This window comes from Macaca mulatta, chromosome 7 (assembly GCF_049350105.2).
Source record: "Macaca mulatta isolate MMU2019108-1 chromosome 7, T2T-MMU8v2.0, whole genome shotgun sequence".
Lineage (NCBI taxonomy): Eukaryota > Metazoa > Chordata > Mammalia > Primates > Cercopithecidae > Macaca > Macaca mulatta.
Genome location: NC_133412.1, coordinates 106,889,064 through 106,906,986, shown reverse-complemented (window position 1 = coordinate 106,906,986; position 17,923 = coordinate 106,889,064). Strand labels below are relative to the sequence as shown.

General features: G+C 41.0%; 1 protein-coding gene across 2 annotated transcripts in view; it reads right to left on the bottom strand.

Moving 5' to 3' along the window:
- Window positions 1-17,923, bottom strand: part of NPAS3 (neuronal PAS domain protein 3) — an 864,000-nt gene that overhangs the window by 10,707 nt on the left and 835,370 nt on the right. For both annotated transcript variants that reach the window (XM_028851483.2, XM_028851486.2), the window contains exon 8: window positions 14,900-15,006. In XM_028851483.2, coding sequence (XP_028707316.2) covers window positions 14,900-15,006 — 107 coding nt within the window. The remainder of the gene's footprint in view (window positions 1-14,899; window positions 15,007-17,923) is intronic.

Genomic DNA, 17,923 nt, shown 5'->3' with positions numbered 1-17,923 from the left:
ACCTCTTTGAGATTCTGGATATTTGAATGGTTCCAAAGATGCTTTACCCCTCGTCTTTGATCATTTCTCCTCAGTGTGAGCAATCTCAACCCGCGTCCTTATATGTCTGTTCCTTTTGATCTTGTCTAACAGAATTTATAGTCCTCGGATGAACTAAATTTACACCGGTCAGTCAGGGGAGATTCTGATGAGACTTCGCTGAATGTTGGAACAAAATAAATTCCCCAGTGGAGTCAGAGAGCAACACTGGCCTGAGGGAGGCACAGAATTGACTTGGCTGGAGCCAAACAGAGTGACAGCTCCACACAGACTCTGAAATATGGCCCCAAATGAAGGAACAAGTAAAAACAATCAGTAATGTGAAACGGTGCCATTAAATACCCACTGGAAGAGAGCTTTAAAATGCAGATGTTAAAAATGATACTTTAACCAAAATCTTGCCAAGTTGAAATTGATTTGATTTGTATCTGGGTACTCCTGAGCTAGTAAAAGGGGAAAGCACAGTAAATCATCCCCTGAAATAAAGTGCTGTGGATGGGAATGGTTTAAAAGGGTGCCGGAAATGTGGAAAACCTGCTGTTACTACTTGGCTACGGATCGCAGCAACTCGGCGCCCCGCAAAAGCTCACCAGCAGGTTGGCCACTAGAGGGCAGTGTGCACTCATCTACGTTGCCCACTTTTGGCATGTCCTTGTCTCCGTCTGCTAAAATGAAAAACCTCTAACTGCTGTAATAAATTTGGCTAAATTAGCTGCTAAATGGTTATCTCAAGTAATATGTATTTGCATTAATCATCTTGCTCTAAACCAGAACAAGCCAGAGTCCTAAAGACGTAGTAAATTCATATTGTCCATTTAATTACGGCTAATAAGTGCTTCATATACAATAGTTTCATGAAGTACATTTAGATTTTTTTTTTTTTTTTTTGAGGGGGGTGGATGGGTGTAAAGGGAAGTCACTTTGGAAAAGAGCTGTGTTTAAGGCTGTGGAAGCTCTTCTCATCTTGTCCTGAGCCACTCTTCCTGGTTCTCAAAGTGCTCGAAAATCACACATCCATTATATCCACAAACATATAAACTTTGAAGGTTTTCTTCCATTCTCCTTTTTTTCTCGCAGCACGCTAACAGGACGGTTGTAAAATCTGGTAATTATATCTTAACTGTTACTTGGAAAAACCTTACTCTGATGAGTGTTTCAAATCATAACAAGTTTCATTCTGAAACTCCTCACCAGTTTAGGGTGTTTTGAAGGCCTGGAACTGTCACCATCTCTTGGTAGCGTGGCTCCACAGGTCGCATTGTACCCTCCTTTTGTAGGCAATTGTAAGTTCTGCCATTCTGCATGCATGGCTTCCCAGGCTACAAAACCGCGTGGTGAAGCTGAAAGCAGTAAAATACTAACTCTGCCATACAGCTCTTCTGTCAAACCATTGTTGCATGCAACAAGATGTGCTTTTATTCAAATCCTCTCAACCTGGTTAACTATTAATAGAGGAACGATGGATTATATAATTCTGTCCACTGTTTTCACAGAGAAAACTTACAGTACCCCAATCAGTGGTTGGGGGTATAATTCTGTCCGCTTTGTATCTGGAATGAGGAAAAATTCCAAATGGTTCTAGTATGTTGAACAAAGGCAAAGAGACTAAGAAGTCCCTTTTTAGAATCACATGAAGAATACATTGAGATGGCAGGCCAGATCAGCACAGCCTACCTGGGAGTTCCAGACTAGAATTTGACCAAAAGCAGGCAAAATGTTAAAAAGAATGATCTCCAGTATACAAAGTATACAAGAGGGGCAAAGGGATAAAGGAGTTATAATATCAATTTAGAATCTGCAGAATCAACGTAAAGATCACCCACCTCCTTCCTGATAATACTTTCTCTTAATAAAATCCCAGTTTGGAAATGGATATCCAGCCAAACGATTGGCCTCCCCGGTGGTCTGCACATATGTGTAGTGAAGGGGGCTGAAACGCTCCTTTGCTAAGGGATTGTATGGTGTCATCTTTTTGAATTACAGTAGGATAACTCTGGGTCTACTTAAATGGATCTGTGTTTCCTGAGAAGATAAATCCAGCATTTATTTGTTAGGGCCCATGAATACAACAATACAGCTTTCTTTATCACCCAGGCCAAGGGTCAGCTAGCAAGAGAGGAGAGTTAAATGTGAGAGAGGCAGGACAGGTGACTTCTGATGTGAGGAGGTTATCTGTAAAAGGGGAAGGGAATTGCTCAAGGCTTCCTTGGGGAGTCAGGGAGCCACTTGATAGCCCCTGACTTTCTGTGGTGAATACCACAAAGCAGGTTCGGGAGCCCACTGTGGGCAGTTGAAGGAGACGAGTTTGACTGACCTGTGGTTTTACTGTGGGCCAGTCTGACAGACAGAATTCCTAACGGGTAGACAATCTCGCTTGGTCTTAGGTCATGACTCTTTCCTAGGGATTAGTGTTTTCTGAATGAGACCCCCACACGCCAGTGGGAATCTAGATAACCACAGATACAGTGCAGAGTTAGGACAACATATTTACCAAAATATCACCCAAAATATCACAAATTATCTCGTAAAGAAATCAATGTTTGGGAGGCCAAGGCGGATGGATCACTTGAGGCCAGGAGTTCGAGACTAGCCTGGCCAATGTGGTGAGACACCCTGCCTCTACTAAAAATCCAAAAATTAGCCAGGTGTGGTTGTGTGCACTTGTAATCCCAGCTACGAGGGAGGCTGAGGCACAAGAATCGCTTGAGCCTGGGAGGCGGAGGTTGCGGTGAGCTGAGATTGCACCACTGAATTCCAGCCTGGTGACAAAGTGAGACTCTGACTCAAAAAAAGAGAAAAGAAATCATAATGGAATTAACTTCCTTAAAAAATGAACAAGAAATACTTTTTGCTTGGGCCTCCAGAATATAAATTTATGACTTTGGGATGAAGCTTCTTTCCTTGAAAAAAATAAAAATAAAATAAAATAAAATAAAGCCCTACTGGCAAATCAGTTGAATCATTCCAGCTGCGCCAGAGGCAGGATCTGACAGCTTTTCCTGAGCTCATGTGGTCCTAATCAGCTCAAGAAGAAAAGCCACCTTGGTGCCAGTTTGAAAGAGATTTTTAGTATGTAATAAATTAGAGAACTTGAAAAACACGGAAAAAACTTTTTTGATTCTTTTAATCCAGTGGCTCTTGTTTTTTATTTTCAAGTTTTAGGTTTAGAAAGCAGTGAGAAAGGAGAGAATATTTGAATACGTTTATTTCATAAAATTCCTTTTGTGGGGAAAAAGAAAAATAAGTACCATGTGAGTTACTTGATATGAAAGTCCTTAAAAAGATGGTTAATTGTCCCTTGAAAAGAGGTAGATACTCATCACACCAATGAGCCTCGGAGTAAAGTCATAATGATGTCTACAAACTACAAAGGGAAAGGAACAGAGGCAGAGGAACTAGAGCGAGAGAGATTCTAATTTGAATATCACATCCTTGTCATATGGTCTGGTTACCTCTAACATGTAACCTGGCATCTTTTCTTTGGTTTATTCCAAAGTTTACTTTCTGCTCTGCAAAATGTTTGGGCCGAGCAGCCTGTGTGTCTCTCGTTGAATTCACTGATCATGTCAAAGCATCTCTAGAATTATGTCTTTAAAGTTGTACTCTAGCAATTACTTTTAGTTTGAGGATCCCAAAACTTTTTTTTTTTTTTTTTTTTGGAGACGGAGTCCTGCTCTGTCACCCAGGCTGGAGTGCAGTGGCGTGATCTCGGCTCACTGCAAGCTCTGTCTCCCAGGTTCACACCATTCTCCTGTCTCAGCCTCCCGAGTAGCTGGGACTAGAGGCGCCTGCCATCGCGCCCGGCTAATGTTTTTGTATTTTTAGTAGAGACGGGGGTTTCGCTGTGTTAGTCAGGATGGTCTCGATCTCCTGACCTTGTGATCCGCCTGCCTCAAGCCTCCCAAAGTGCTGGGATTACAGGCATGAGCCACTGCGCCCAGCCGAGGATCCCAAAACTTTTAAATGACCTCTTCTTAGATTTCACAAAGTAACCTGAAGACATAGAGAGGATGAACACACCTGCACAGGTTAGCTGAGAATCTTGAAAGGCCCCAGACATAACTGGAAACATCTCTGCTAGCACAAAAGAACATGTTCCTTGCTCCTCTGAAGCCTAGGGTGTAACCAGTTGCTTTTGGCTGTTGTTGCTGGAAGGAAAGCCAGGAGGTTGTTGTTGGCACCACCCCATCCTCCAAGTTATAGGTGCTTTAGAGTTATAAGCTGTGCTCTTAAGAGGACAGAAGTGACCTCCACTTGTGAGAAGAATATTATAGAGATGAACTGGGAGAGATTTAAATCATCCTGGTTGAACTGTACCAGCCTTGCTTAGCTTACAATTAGAATACCATGAATAAGTGTGTCTTTGGCTATTGAAGTCAAAATAGTACTACTACACATCTCTAACTGTGAAGGAAGCTGCAAATACAGTTCAATCAAAAGAAAATTGTAGAGTGCTTACATTTTAGAGCATGTGACCTTTTACATCAAATATACCTTTCCCCTGCCACTCCTCCACCCCCAAGACTGGATGCTAAGTTTTATTGAATATCTTTTTAAAATGTCACCTGGTCTCGGTTTGAGCTTAGTGGTTGGCCTATAAGAAATGTACTGCTTAGAGAGAATGATTCCTCTCCCTGCAAATCTGATGAACTTTTTGCTGAGGCACACATCCGTGGCCCTGCACACAGTTACCAACAGAGGGATTTCAGTTTTCCTTGGGAAAACAGGCTGATGACTGAAAGGACATAAAGGAAGCCAGTGTCTGTGGCGGGAACATAATTCTGGTAGTAAATCAAAACAAATCAGTACAAGTTTGCCTTCAGAAATATGGAGAAAAAAAGAGAACGTGGTCTCTTCCTGTTGGGCTGTTCTACAAAATCAAAGCCAAAGATTCTAAATAGTGAGTTAGTTGTGTCATAAAAAGAAGGAAGCAGTCTAATTCAGTTTGAAGAGGAGATGAAGAACACATATCAAAAGCGGTCTTTTAGCAAAGTGTTTCACAAAAGGACATTTTAGTGGTTTGCATATGCATTAAAAAGCTGCAAGACATGGTGCATTCAGGTAAGTATAGAATAAATAGGAAATGGTGAGATCATCGGAGATTCCACACTTCACATTCACACAGCCGAACAAAGAGCTTCATTATCGTCATGGCGATAGGAGGACGCATCTGTGGCGCCATTCACCCCCTCCTGGGGGTACCTTCATCAGTGGCCGCAGAGAACGGAGAGCAGGTGCCTTCTGCTAGAAACTCAAAAATTATTTTTGAATTCACTAGAGTGTGTATCTGTGTGTGTAAGTGAGGGGGGTGTGCTAGAATCACACTTTCTACTTAATACCACAGTTGGGTGCTTAGCTGTAGCCACTGGTTCTCTTTCTACATTCACAAAACTGGCAGATGAAACATGAAAAAGAATACTGACTCTTTAATCTCTGCTTCTCCACCTAAGGCCCAAGGCAGGCTGACAGGGAACTTCATTCTGGAAACAGGACTTTCTTTCTTTCTTTTTCCTTTTTTTTTTTTTTTTTAATTCTGGATTACTTTTTCTTTGGCTTTTGAAAACTGGGCTATAGGGGAATGAACTTGACATAGACTTAAAACAAGAACAAGTTTCCTTATCTAAAAAGTTACAGTCCTTGATGCTTACAGGAAGGTCATTTTCAAAACCCACAGGAGAAACACAATTATAGCCAGAAACTGCATTAAGTGCTTTATTTACTCGCAAAAGAGACAGTTTTTCATTTAGAACTGCTCATAGGATCAACTGAGGCTTTGATGCTGTGCAGACTTTTCTATAGATTTTGCAATTAGTGAGCTAGACGTCTTAAAGAGCAGGCATCCAGAAATTGGTTTTTAGTTTTTTTTGTAAATCTATATGCTGAGCAATATTTGGTAGAATTGAAGGATATTTGATACTTATTGTGAGTTATGAGCTTAAGGACAGAAGACCTGTGGATGTTTTGTGAATGAGTATGCATCATCTATGGATTTTCCCCCCTAATACACTAATGACAGGCCCTGCTTGAATTGCTATCTGTGTGATTTACAACCTCAGGAGAGGTTTTTTCCTATACCACTGCCAATTGATAGATTTTTATTAACTGTTAATATTGAATCATGCAGAAAACTTTTCCTTGATTTAGAATGCGTCAATTTGTTAAGTTTAAAAAATAAATTCCCCTTTTCTTCATGATAACGTACTGAATTGGAGAACAAGGCTTTTAAACACTGATAGTGTTCTAGTACAAGGAGAATCAAAATAATTGTTGGCACAAGGGACATCTGAGATCACAGTATTTTACAAGCTGTTTTCAGCCCAACCAGGGAATTTCAGTCCCACTCATTCATTCCCTTCTCAACCTAAAATAGTTAAGGATAGAGTATTTTTTTTAGGACCTATACCTTCTCTTTTTGGGGGAATTTGTTGTATAAATTAGAAGCGGTGGGCTCTTCAGCATGGAATTTAAAAATTTAAGGCTAGGAACTGAGGACAATGGTGGATTTATTCATTCAATCCATTTTTTTTTTTTTGAGTGCCTACTCTGTGCTAGTCTCTAGAGGATATCAGAGTGTGCAAAATGTGTCACGGGCCTGTCCTCCTACGTTAATTTCCATCAGTCTTGATAACTGCATTCCCCTAGTCAGTGATTGGTTTAGGTTTGGAATATGATGAGACACTGGGCAATGAAACTCAAGTGGGAAGTCTCTCTGTGAGAGGTTGTTGAAAGTTGTATTCGCTCCGGAAATAGGGATTTACCACTACTTGCCTTTGAATGAGAAAGAGAGATGCTTATCAATCATTCTCACTAATAAGTTTGTAACAGTGACAACTGTATGGCATGTGGTATGTAGGTCTATGAAAGCACAAGGGGGTCAGACTTGAGCTGGGTGCATTCTTCACCTCCCTTCAACAATTAAGTGTTATCAAGTACTGAAGTAGTTAATCTGATTAGGGCATAGGCAGAAGTGAAAACAGACAAAAGGGATGACGTGGACCTTATACTCAGATTTATTTTGTCTCTGGTGGACCCTGTGCTTCTGGAGGCCATCATTTTGTTAAGTCCACTAAACATCTTTAAAAAGAAATACACAGGTAGTGAGGCACAGGTATATAAAAACTAGTGTTTCAGATAGTCAGAAATATTTCCAGGAGCCCAGACAAATTCCATTTGTTCATCTGTTATGTAGATTTTTAGAAATCCAAGTACTTTGTTGTGAAAACATAGATTCTTCCATGTAGCAGTCACTGTTGGTCATCTGCTCAACAGCTATTCCGCCACTTCCTTCTGGGCAACAGAAGTCTGATTTTGGGTTTTGTGTTGGACGGCCGCCTCCTAAATCCCAGGAGAATAAACCTTGATTGTTTAAGCCAGATACAGTAATTCTACCCCCTTGCCAGTGAGTGGCTTAGGCTTGGGTACTCGATGACACATGGGACTAGAAGACACAAGAGGCTTCTCCCTGCTCCCTGGTGGGGAAGCGCTGCTGGGAATGTTTTCTGTGCACTCCAGAACGAACACAAAACATCGACTGACCCCTTCCGCGCTTTGGACATTGCCCCATGAGGAACTGATGATGGGGATGCTATCTTGATCTTCTGATCATGAAGAGAAAGTTAAGTCATTTTTACTGGGATTGTCTGTTACGTGTAACCAGGTGCATTCTACTTGATATGCCGCACCAAAAGTTCTAGGAAGCCAGAGAAGATGTGGCAGTTCAAGAAGAGGTTTGAATGACCTGACCTTTAGTTAACGGTGCATGTGTGGGAAAACTGTTGTATGTTAGACACATACATGAATTCAATCCTATGCCACTTATTTAAGTTAAAACAAGTTTTTTGATGATATGCAGGGTATCATTGAATGTTTTCAGGAAACAATTTAAAAAATAGTTTGTATAACATTGAGAACAAGATGCCATTAATAAGAAGTAATGGAATTGATTTTATTTAGGTTAACTGATTTAGGTTAAAATGGATGACTCAGAAGTATTTTTTTTTTTTTTTTTTGAGACGGAGTCTCACTCTGTCACCCAGGCTGGAGTGCAGTGGTGTGATCTTGGCTCACTGCAAGCTCCGCCTCCCAGGTTCACGCCATTCTCCTGCCTCAGCCTCCCAAGTAGCTGGGATTACAAGTGCCTGCCACCATACCCAGCTAATTTTTGTATTTTTAGTGGAGATGAGGTTTCACTGTGTTGGCCAGGTTGGTCTTGAACTCCTGACCTTGTGATCCACCCACCTTGGCCTCCCAAAGTGCTGGGATTATAAGCATGAGCCACCGTGCCAGGCCAGAAGTATTTGTTTTTTTTTTCTTCTTCTGATCATTGCCTTATAAGAGCAATGACATAAAAAAAATAATTATTTTTGTCAAATACAAGGTTTTAAAAAAACTATAATAAAAGCAGCTACTAGGCAGGGTGCAGTGGCTCGTGCCTGTAATCCCAGCCCTTTGGGAGGCCCAGATGGGTGGATCACCTGAGGTCAGGAGTTTCAGACCAGCCTGACCAACATGGAGAAACCCCATCTCTACTAAAAATACCAAATTAGCTGGGCGTGGTGGCGCATGCCTGTAATCCCAGCTACTAGGGAGGCTGAGGCAGGAGAATCGCTTGAACTCAGGAGGTGGAAGTTGCGGTGAGCCGAGATCGTGCCATTGCACTCCAGCATGGGCAACAAGAGCAAAACTTTGTCTCAAAAAATAAATAAATAAATAAAAATAACAAAAAATTAAAAGCAGCTACTAATTGAAATAATAACAAGGAAAAGCTTGCGAATCCATGTGAGAATTATATTAGAATTTGTCAGTCAAATCAAAGTTCTGGCTTGCTCTCTGGGGAGACAGAACAGATCATGTGTTTGTGTTCTATGTCTCTCCTATGCTCTTCTAAGCCTGCACTGCCTTAGAACACTCCTCCATCTCTCTTGCCATCCTCTTTCAAAGTCCAGGGAAAATCTGCCTCCTCTGGGGCTTTTTCTCCATCCTCCCCTTAGTTGCTTTCACCCCTGGGGTTTCTGTGTTTTGTTTGCACATCTTAACAGACCTCATTTCATACTAGCTATTCAGAATTGGCTGTTTCATGCTGCCTCCTCTACTAGTATGTAAGCTCCTCGAAGGTGGAGACCATACCTTGGTTGTTTTTGAAACCTCACAGCAATGACACAGGCTTTGCATTAGTAAGTGCTCACAAATGTTAGGTAAACTTGAATAGGAAAAAAACGACTGCTCATATTCACTCATACAGTCAAGTACACAGGAAAATATTTGCCCAAGGGAAAAAAAAAAAGTAAGATCTTTTGCTTACTAGGTTGGATATTACTATGTATACTCTGTTAAATTTTTCCCGTTGAGATTTAAAACTTTACATCTTTGTAAAGAAGTCAGCTTCTTAATCCTACTCTTGTTTCATTTGAATATTGATGGAGCACCCTAAGAGTTATTTCACTACTCACCTTCTGCTGCTGTTCTCAGAATTCATCCGATTGGAGAGGAAAAGACAACCCTTCAGATACTCAGTTTGTGTTTACTGTTTACGTCATGTAAAACAGTGCCTTCTAAATACTAGTATGGTCTGTACTTTTCAAGCTTTCACATGAATATGAGTCAGCTGGGGATCTTGCTAACTGCAGATTCTGATTGGAAAAGGCCTTAAAACGTGAGTCTCTGAGTTCCCAGGGGGTGCCTACGCCGCTGCCCCACTGATGCACAGTGTAGTAAGCACAGCAGGGATGTGCCGCTGGAGCCCAACCCTCTCGCTGGTCTCTCGTCTCTGTGCTTGTCTGTCCATGGACTTTAAAAGCCAAAACAAGCACTGTCTCCCTGCCGGTACCTCCCCACCAAAGAAACAAACAAACAAACAAACAAAAAAACACAACCACAACCAACCAAAAAAACAAGACAAAATAATACAAATTCATTCCTGCATAAAAACCTGCCTTTATCTTGTCTCCTTGTGACAGTTTTTTCAGTTAATGGCCAGGCACACGATGAAGGCTGACTTGGCTTCTGAAGAAAGTCAGACATGGTAGCTATTACACGCATTTCCTTTCATGGGGATTTTCATATTCATATGGCAGAAGGGGAACGCTTACTTGCTTTGGGAAAAGTCCAGCCAATGACCAGGTTGCAGCTAAATCCCTGAAGACCCACCCCTGAAGAAGGGCTGAGATCAGAAAACAGAAAAAAGTCCCCCGTGCTATCTGCATTTGGCCCACCCATCAAACTTTCCACCTTTTCTCTTTCCTTCACTTGCAGCTTCCGTTTCTGTGTGCAGTGGCTGCATACCCAAACCAACAATTAAATTCCCCCTTTGTTTGTGTGGCAGATGACAAATGCATGGAGGACATCTTGTGTTGCCTAGGCAGGCAGGGCACTTACTTTGATTGATGCTCGGTTGTGGAAAAAAATGAGCTGGGAAGGAATTACAATGGAGGGCCTGCAGACTGGAAGGGGATATACTAATTAGTCCTGCATTAAGCAGTCTGCTTGCATTTGGCGATGAGACGCCTTCAGGAGGGAAGTGTAGGGGTTATTGATGCAAAACAGCATGGAATGCATTATATCAGGTAGCTGTATATTAGTTTTGTTAGAAAGTATAGAAGTTTGTAATTAAGAAATAAACACTTAAGCTACTTTAAAAAAAAAAAAAACCCTCAAGTATATTGGATAGGCCATGCTTTTTAACTGCCTGTGATCTCAAAGGCAATCTGCAGTCCTTCTGTCTTTCTGAAATAACTCTTCCAGAGTTTTCTCAGACTGGGTCAGGTGCTAGGAAGGAAAAAACTGCCACCACACCTACAGTCTCTGGCTCCTTTTCCCTGAAATCCCCACAGCTCCACAGCGTTGAGCCTTGCTGGTGGAGCAGAACCTCATAAAGAGAAAGGAAGTTTTCCTCTAGGCCACTCGTTAAGGTTTTAGAAACTTGTTGCTGATTGGACCCACAAAGAACCCTAGGGATATCTAAGACAAATTCAGCTCTTTCTCTAGACAAAGGGCTGGATTAAATGGGAATAAAGAGCAGTGCAAAGCATGCATCTGTTTGGTTTAGCATTCTATTTTTGGGGGGCTACAGGCAGAAGTAGAGTGGTAGGTGGCTGCACTGAAACCTCTCATAATTGAAGAGCCACACAGACACCATAGGTAATTGGAGTGTGTAACTGTGAGTGATCATCTCCCAAGTCTGTACCTCCTGAGCAATGGAGAACTGGAGGGAAGAGGAGGTGAAGACGCTCCAGTAATTACTAATGTGAATGGTTTAAAATTCTAACCTTTAAATGATGATTTGACCTGAAGAATTGGTGAAACTGGTTTTAAACAAAAGAAATCACAGAGATCTTTGGTGACAGTGTGAAAGAAGGGGCCCTAAAACTCCCTTGGTTTTACAGTTCCGGTGTAGTTTCACTAACCTACCATGTTGGCGTCAATAATGTGATTCTTACTGATTTCTTTCTGTTGAAATCCAGTGAACTATCAGTCATCTCATGTTAACTTAGTGGAAGAGTAGATGCTCTAAAGTTCTTGGTTCAATTTATCAGAGTTGTAATCCTGGTACAGCTGATATTCCTCTTTACTTTTCTTATTCTAGAGACAAGTTCATTTATGGATTTACAGATGCCTAGGCAAGGAAAAAAGATATAAGTGATAAAGATAGTATTTTTAGTTATCAAAGACTATTAAGTCTTTTTAAAAAACATTCTATCAAACTGGGGCATAAGACAGATATTTAAAAATCAGAAATATTATCAGATGACTACAACCTATCTTTCAGGACAGAACCAGGAATTGTGCCAATAGCTCTAGGAAGAAAAACTAAATAGTTAATGTGGTTTATTTTTTAACCATCCCTTTGTTTTAGAATTCTATCTTATTCTTGACCTGATTCTGTGTCGCCATGACCTTCTCCTGCCAAGAAGGCACAGTTGAGGCATCCTTCAGTAATAGCCTAGGGCTTTGGACAAGCAAGATGCTGTGCTGGCTTTTTGCCTTTTCTTCCAGTGTTTATACAACCAAGACTTATTACATGGTCTGTCATTTTGTTACTGGGCTGGCTTTGGTTTGAGAATTAGGTAAACATCAGACATTCCATCACACAATTTTAGACTCAATCTTACTTTATAATGATGTTAATGTTTATTGTACAAAGCGAGATGCATTTGTATATTTTAGCATTTTATTTCAGTCACAGAATGCAAAACCTGACACTGGAATCAGTTTGATTTTTTTTGTGTGTGATTGAAGATATTAAGCACTACAAGAACGCTGAAATTTCAATCTGATTAGGATCAAACTTCTTCAGGATCAAAACACTCTTTTTCCTCCCCCTACAGTTTTACTAATTGTGTGCTACTTGACATTGTGGAGTTATTCCACAGCATGATAGCTAAATATGTGAAGTGTATTTTACTATGCAGAATTATCAGCTCATTCTATTTGTTTTTCATGTGTTTAAGGTTATTAAAAGAACTCCAAATTAGAAGTCATGTGTATGAGTTAAAAGAATGAACCCAATCATTGTTAGTAGGCTGAATCATAAAGCAATAGCCAGTATGTCAATATCAAGTAATGAAAAAAATCAGAATTTGAAAGCATACCTTCTCTGTTTATTAGCTGGCAAGATACCAGAAAAATTAGGAGAATAGCACAATAGTGAATGGTGGAGTGGTTTATTTTCAGCACTCTCAAATTATTCCGGGTACGGAAAATGAGATAAAAGTAAATCGGAAAGAAAGGCATCAAACATATTTGTTGGAGACCTTTGCTTAATGGGGAGAAATGAACTGCCCTCGCTCACTGTTCCTGAGGAATTGTGTTTCTTCAAACTGTAAATCAAATCCCAGAGAGATAGCATGATGTTTTCCAAATAATAACTGAGGAAGACAAAGTTCTTTTTGTTTTTTTTTGTCAGCATCAGGTTTCTGAATTTAGACCTTAATTAAGATTCCAAAATGAGAAGGCATCCCCCTCTCCACACATGGTCTATGACAGTGTTCCTAAAAGCAATATATTCATTTGTGAAGTCTGGATCTCTAGCCTATATTATTCCGAAAATATATCCATGGCTTCTTCCAAAGATCCTGATTTTTTCTCCATTTTCTCTAAACTCTGAGTAACAAAGAACCTGATGTTTCTTTTGAGGAAACCACATCATTTTTTTCCCCAATTAATTGAAGAGCCATCTGCTTCTACGATACACAACACCCATTCATTCTCAGCAACAAGTGTGTTCCCTAAATCCCTGGTGTGCAGTATCAAGACACACGCTCCGTGTTGGGAGTAGAATCTGCTGTCTTGCAGGCAGACTCTTTCCAGAGACGTGGTGCATACACATTCTGACACTGAACTTGGTTTCATGTCAGTGTTGCTAACGCAGGGTTAAAAACACAGTACAGGATGTTCATACTTTAAGACGCTGGCTAGCTCAACATCTCCATGTTTCTGAGTTTGAAACGAAGAAATAATTGCAAAGGGCAGGAAAGATATGAAATAGCTCTCTTTGACCATGATAAGAAAGGGGAGAGGAAGTAAATACAAAGGCCACTTGGCTGGCTTTTTCTGCATAAACGCTTCAACTTTAGGCTGTACCATCTCATCTGTGGCACCCTGCGTGTACAGGCACGTGTTGTTTAATGATGGGAATACATTCTAAGAAATGCATCGCTAGGGTATTTCATCAGTGTGTGGATATCACAGAGTGCACTGACACAAACCTAGATGGTGTAGCCTACTATACACATGGGCTATATGGTATAGACTAATGCTCCTGGACCAAAAGTTGTACAGCATGTTACTCTACTGAATACTGGTAGGCAGCTGTAACACAGTGGTAAGTATTTGTGTATCTAAACACAGAAAAGGTGCAGTAAAAATACAGTATTATAATCTCATGGGACCACCATCGTATAGGTGGTAGGTAGTTGACCAAAACATGGCTAAGTAGCATGTGACTATATTTAAATTCAGAGGTCTGAACTGGGATTAGAACCTTCTAGGGACATAGCTGTGGGTGGGGTGGGGGAGTACTCATTTTTCAGGAAGAGTCTATTGAATGGTCATATAAAGGACCTCTGGTCAGAAGAGGGCCACCAGACCAGTGCTCTAGTCAGATCCCTTCCATGGAAAGAGTGAACAGCTAGGGCGGTTGGATGGGGGGTCCTGCACGATTCTGCTGGTGTGTCGCTGGAGCCAGCCACATCACTGATGCTCCTGCTTTGCTCACATGCACAGAAGGTCTTTTGGAGTTCAGCCTGTGGCTCAGGGGCTGGCAGCCATATTCAAAGAGCTGAGATAAGTTTCTCTTCCCCAGGAGTTGGAGGATGGAGATAGCTACTCTTCTGAATAACTCTCTTTCCAGAAACAGCGAAAACACTGCGTTCGAGAGCTGCTGTGTCCACACGACGTGTTCTGCCCCATCTCCCTGGCTTGCCCCTCACCCCAGTTTTGTGGCTGGTCAAGTAGGCATTTTTATACGGCTCTGGCTTATTTGAACTTGTCTTCTCCCACATGTATTTTGAAACTAAGACCACAAATTTCAGAGTGGAAGTTGCTCTCCAGAAAATGAAAGGGTCAAGGAAGCACTTAAGACAAAGGTTTCCCCACCACTTCATAGGAGAGACAGCACAAGACACCACAGAATTCTGGGCGAGTGCCTAAAGATCTAGCAATTTCTCTAGGCCCGAGGTCCAACTTTCAATCTAATTCTAACACGAGTTGAAATGATTGATGTCTCACTTTTTCTCACTGCACACTGACAGTCATCTGAAATGTACACAGGAAAGATGAAGGGAAAAATCAGCACTGAAACCAAACAAGCCTCAGAGAGAGCTGACACCAGCCGGGGTTATTCCCCCGCACAGGAGGTACTTACAGTCCAAGTGACTGTGCCTGATGCCCTCCACGTCTTCAGCATGGATGAAGTGGTAGCATCTCTTCCCTACGATATCTACAGGGGTCAGATCCATATAATCACTAATCCTACAAAGAGAAGAACACAGGCTGGAATTCAGAAAGGAAGAAATAGAAAGAAACTGTCAAATAACGTAGAAACAGATCTACTGACACATTTCATTATACTACTGTACCCGTGAGGAGGTGGCACTGTGAGGGAAGCCCTTTATAGATAAGATGATTTCTTTAACACGTAACCGTCTTTTTTCAAAAGTAGGAAATGTGTTAGATCAAGCGATTGTGTTTCAATAATTAGATAGGTTTTTCTTTCTTTGGCATTAAGAATGCACATTTAGACAACATAATTTCATGAAATTATTGAGAATCAGTAACAATGCAAGATCCTCATTACAGGCCAAGATAATTCAAGGTTACATAATAAAATAAAAACATGTTATGTTTATACCAAATGATTAGAGACACCTTTCATTTAAACAGATTGGTCTTCTATTGGGTATTTCCATGAAAAAGGGCTTCAGCAGCTTCTTGGTACAAAGTCCAAATTGGCATTTCAAGGGATATAATTTAAATGCTGAGACATACAGATGCCTGGGGGTATTATCTTTTTTAGTCTTAGTCATTTGGGAGCTCAGCTTCACTCCTGGCCCTTTTAACTGGTACTTTGTGGTGGATTCCGCACAAAAACTTTTAAACCATTTCAGCAGCTCTTCCAGGCTTGTGCTTGACAGTACGTGTGTGTAAGCCTCTGTCACTGATTGTCCAGACGTCGATGTCCTCAGGCAGAGCATGGAAAAATAGAGTCCAAATTGGAAAACATGTTGGGGGAATCTGCCTGGTTGACACAAACATGTCAACATGCTTGTTACCCTCCGTATTACCAAGTGCAGATTCCTTTTGGTCAGTCCAAAGTGGAATATATTTCTTGTTTAATTTATTCTCTTTACTCTTCATGCCTGTTTTTTTTTTTAAATTTTATGACTTATGGCATATGGTCTATTCAAATATGAAGTAAATCTTTAGAAATGACACATTTAAGAAACACATGTGATCATAGAGAGTTTTCTGGCCCCCAAGGCAGGGAAATAAGAAAGAAAAACAAACAAAAAAAGAAACATAATTAAAATATATTACCCAGTGAGTGAATTTCTCAGTGTCTAGCAATTCAAATAATATTTTTTGGCCGAACTAGGATTTTTGGTAAGATAAGATTAATTGGGGACATAAAATGGAGGGTTTTCTAAGGATTTCATGGGTTTTAGGTCTGACACAGATTAGCTGGTGTTTTTCTAAAACCATTAGCTATCTTCCAAGCGCAGTTACACCCCCTTTCTGCAAATGAGGGAACAAGGATGTCATTAAAAGACCCTCCCTCACTGGTGTTTCTGAAATTTGCCAGCTCCTCTGAAAGCATTAGATGTCGGCTTTGCCTGAGGCCGTCCTTGGGAATGCAGAGAAGAATGGTCTGCAGAGTCAAGGAGCAAGCCTTAGTTTCTAGTTAACAATTCCCTAATTAAATAATAAACCCCAGGAAAAAGCCACTCCATTCTTCAGGGAAGGCATTTCTTTAGTTTATTCTTTTCTTGAATTAAATCCTTCAAAACGATCCAAGCCCTTCTCTGTAGCACAGCCTGTTACTGTGGTGAATGTGACTAGCCCGGTGTCTAAGGGTGTCTTAACATCTATCTCGAAAGCACCTGACCAGTTGGATGACCTATATCAGGATCAGAATCCTGATGGCATCTTTTACTCTGAGCCTCAGTTTCTTCTTCTGGAAAACAATCCGAAAGGTTGGTGAGGGGATGAATGAATGGAATGAAATTAACATCGCATAGTGCCTGGCACACAATATGCTTTTCCTCGGATCAAATATGCAATTACCTTTCATACAGGTATTTTTCATAATTACTATCATCTGCAGATGGGAAATAATGCTATATTGTATTGGCTAATAAAGGGGACTGTGAAAGCTTTTTTTTTTTTTTTTTTGAGGAAGAAAAACGCCAAAAGCAGGTCACAGAAAATGATCTCAATTACTAGAGTGGCACCATGAGGCATTCGGGTCCATGGAGCTTGTCAAAAGAATTAATGAGTTGATCACGGGAATGAAAATTAAGTGATGTTTTGGGATAGGACAATCATTGGAAGTTTGGTAAATAAGACGAAGCCCTGTTCTTTGGAGGGAGAGGTGGCTGGTAGCTAAATCAAGCGAGCTGACTTGTGTTTTCAAAAAAGCAAAGCCATAGTCCATCCTCTGACTTGACGTCTGTCTTCCCTGGTTGGATCTCCTTCTCCAGCATTCTACATTTTTAATTAGAGAAGAAATAGCTCTGTGGGCTGTAATTGGGTTCTTTCATGGGTACATATGTATGAAAAGTCCCCCTCAGAGGTTATTCTTTCTGGTCGCTTGCCATTCAGTCTGACTTCTGAAGAAAAAGAAGAGACTCCAGGGAGACTCCACAGGATGTAGCTAAGTACATGGCCTTTTGAATCTCTTGGCTGAGGACAAGTCAGTCAACGTTTCTCTCTTAGCTGTAATTGCCCAAAGGCAATGGAGACAGCAGCAGCACCTGCCTCACAGGACTGTCCTAAAGCTTAAGTGAAATCGTGCAGGTGATGAGCTTTGCACAGGGCCCGTGTGCAGTAAGTGATCAGTAAATGCCAGCCATCTTTATTAGGACCTGCCAACTTCAGCGATCATCCTGGCTAACGCATGTTCCCTGATGTTCTGTGACCCTTCCAGAATACCTTAGACATACCCATGATGTCACGATCATAAACATTTTAATAAATGCCAACAAAACTTGAAATGCAGATTCAGAGTTTCTTATCAAATAACAGCAACACGTTCATGAGATCTTCTACCCTATTGAACACTCATAGCTCAGGTATCTTTTCCCAAGGTGAATTCTTTCCTTTGAATCAGATCCTGGTCAGAAATGATAGACAGCTTCCAACTTGACTTCAACATCTTCAGTGCTTCCCG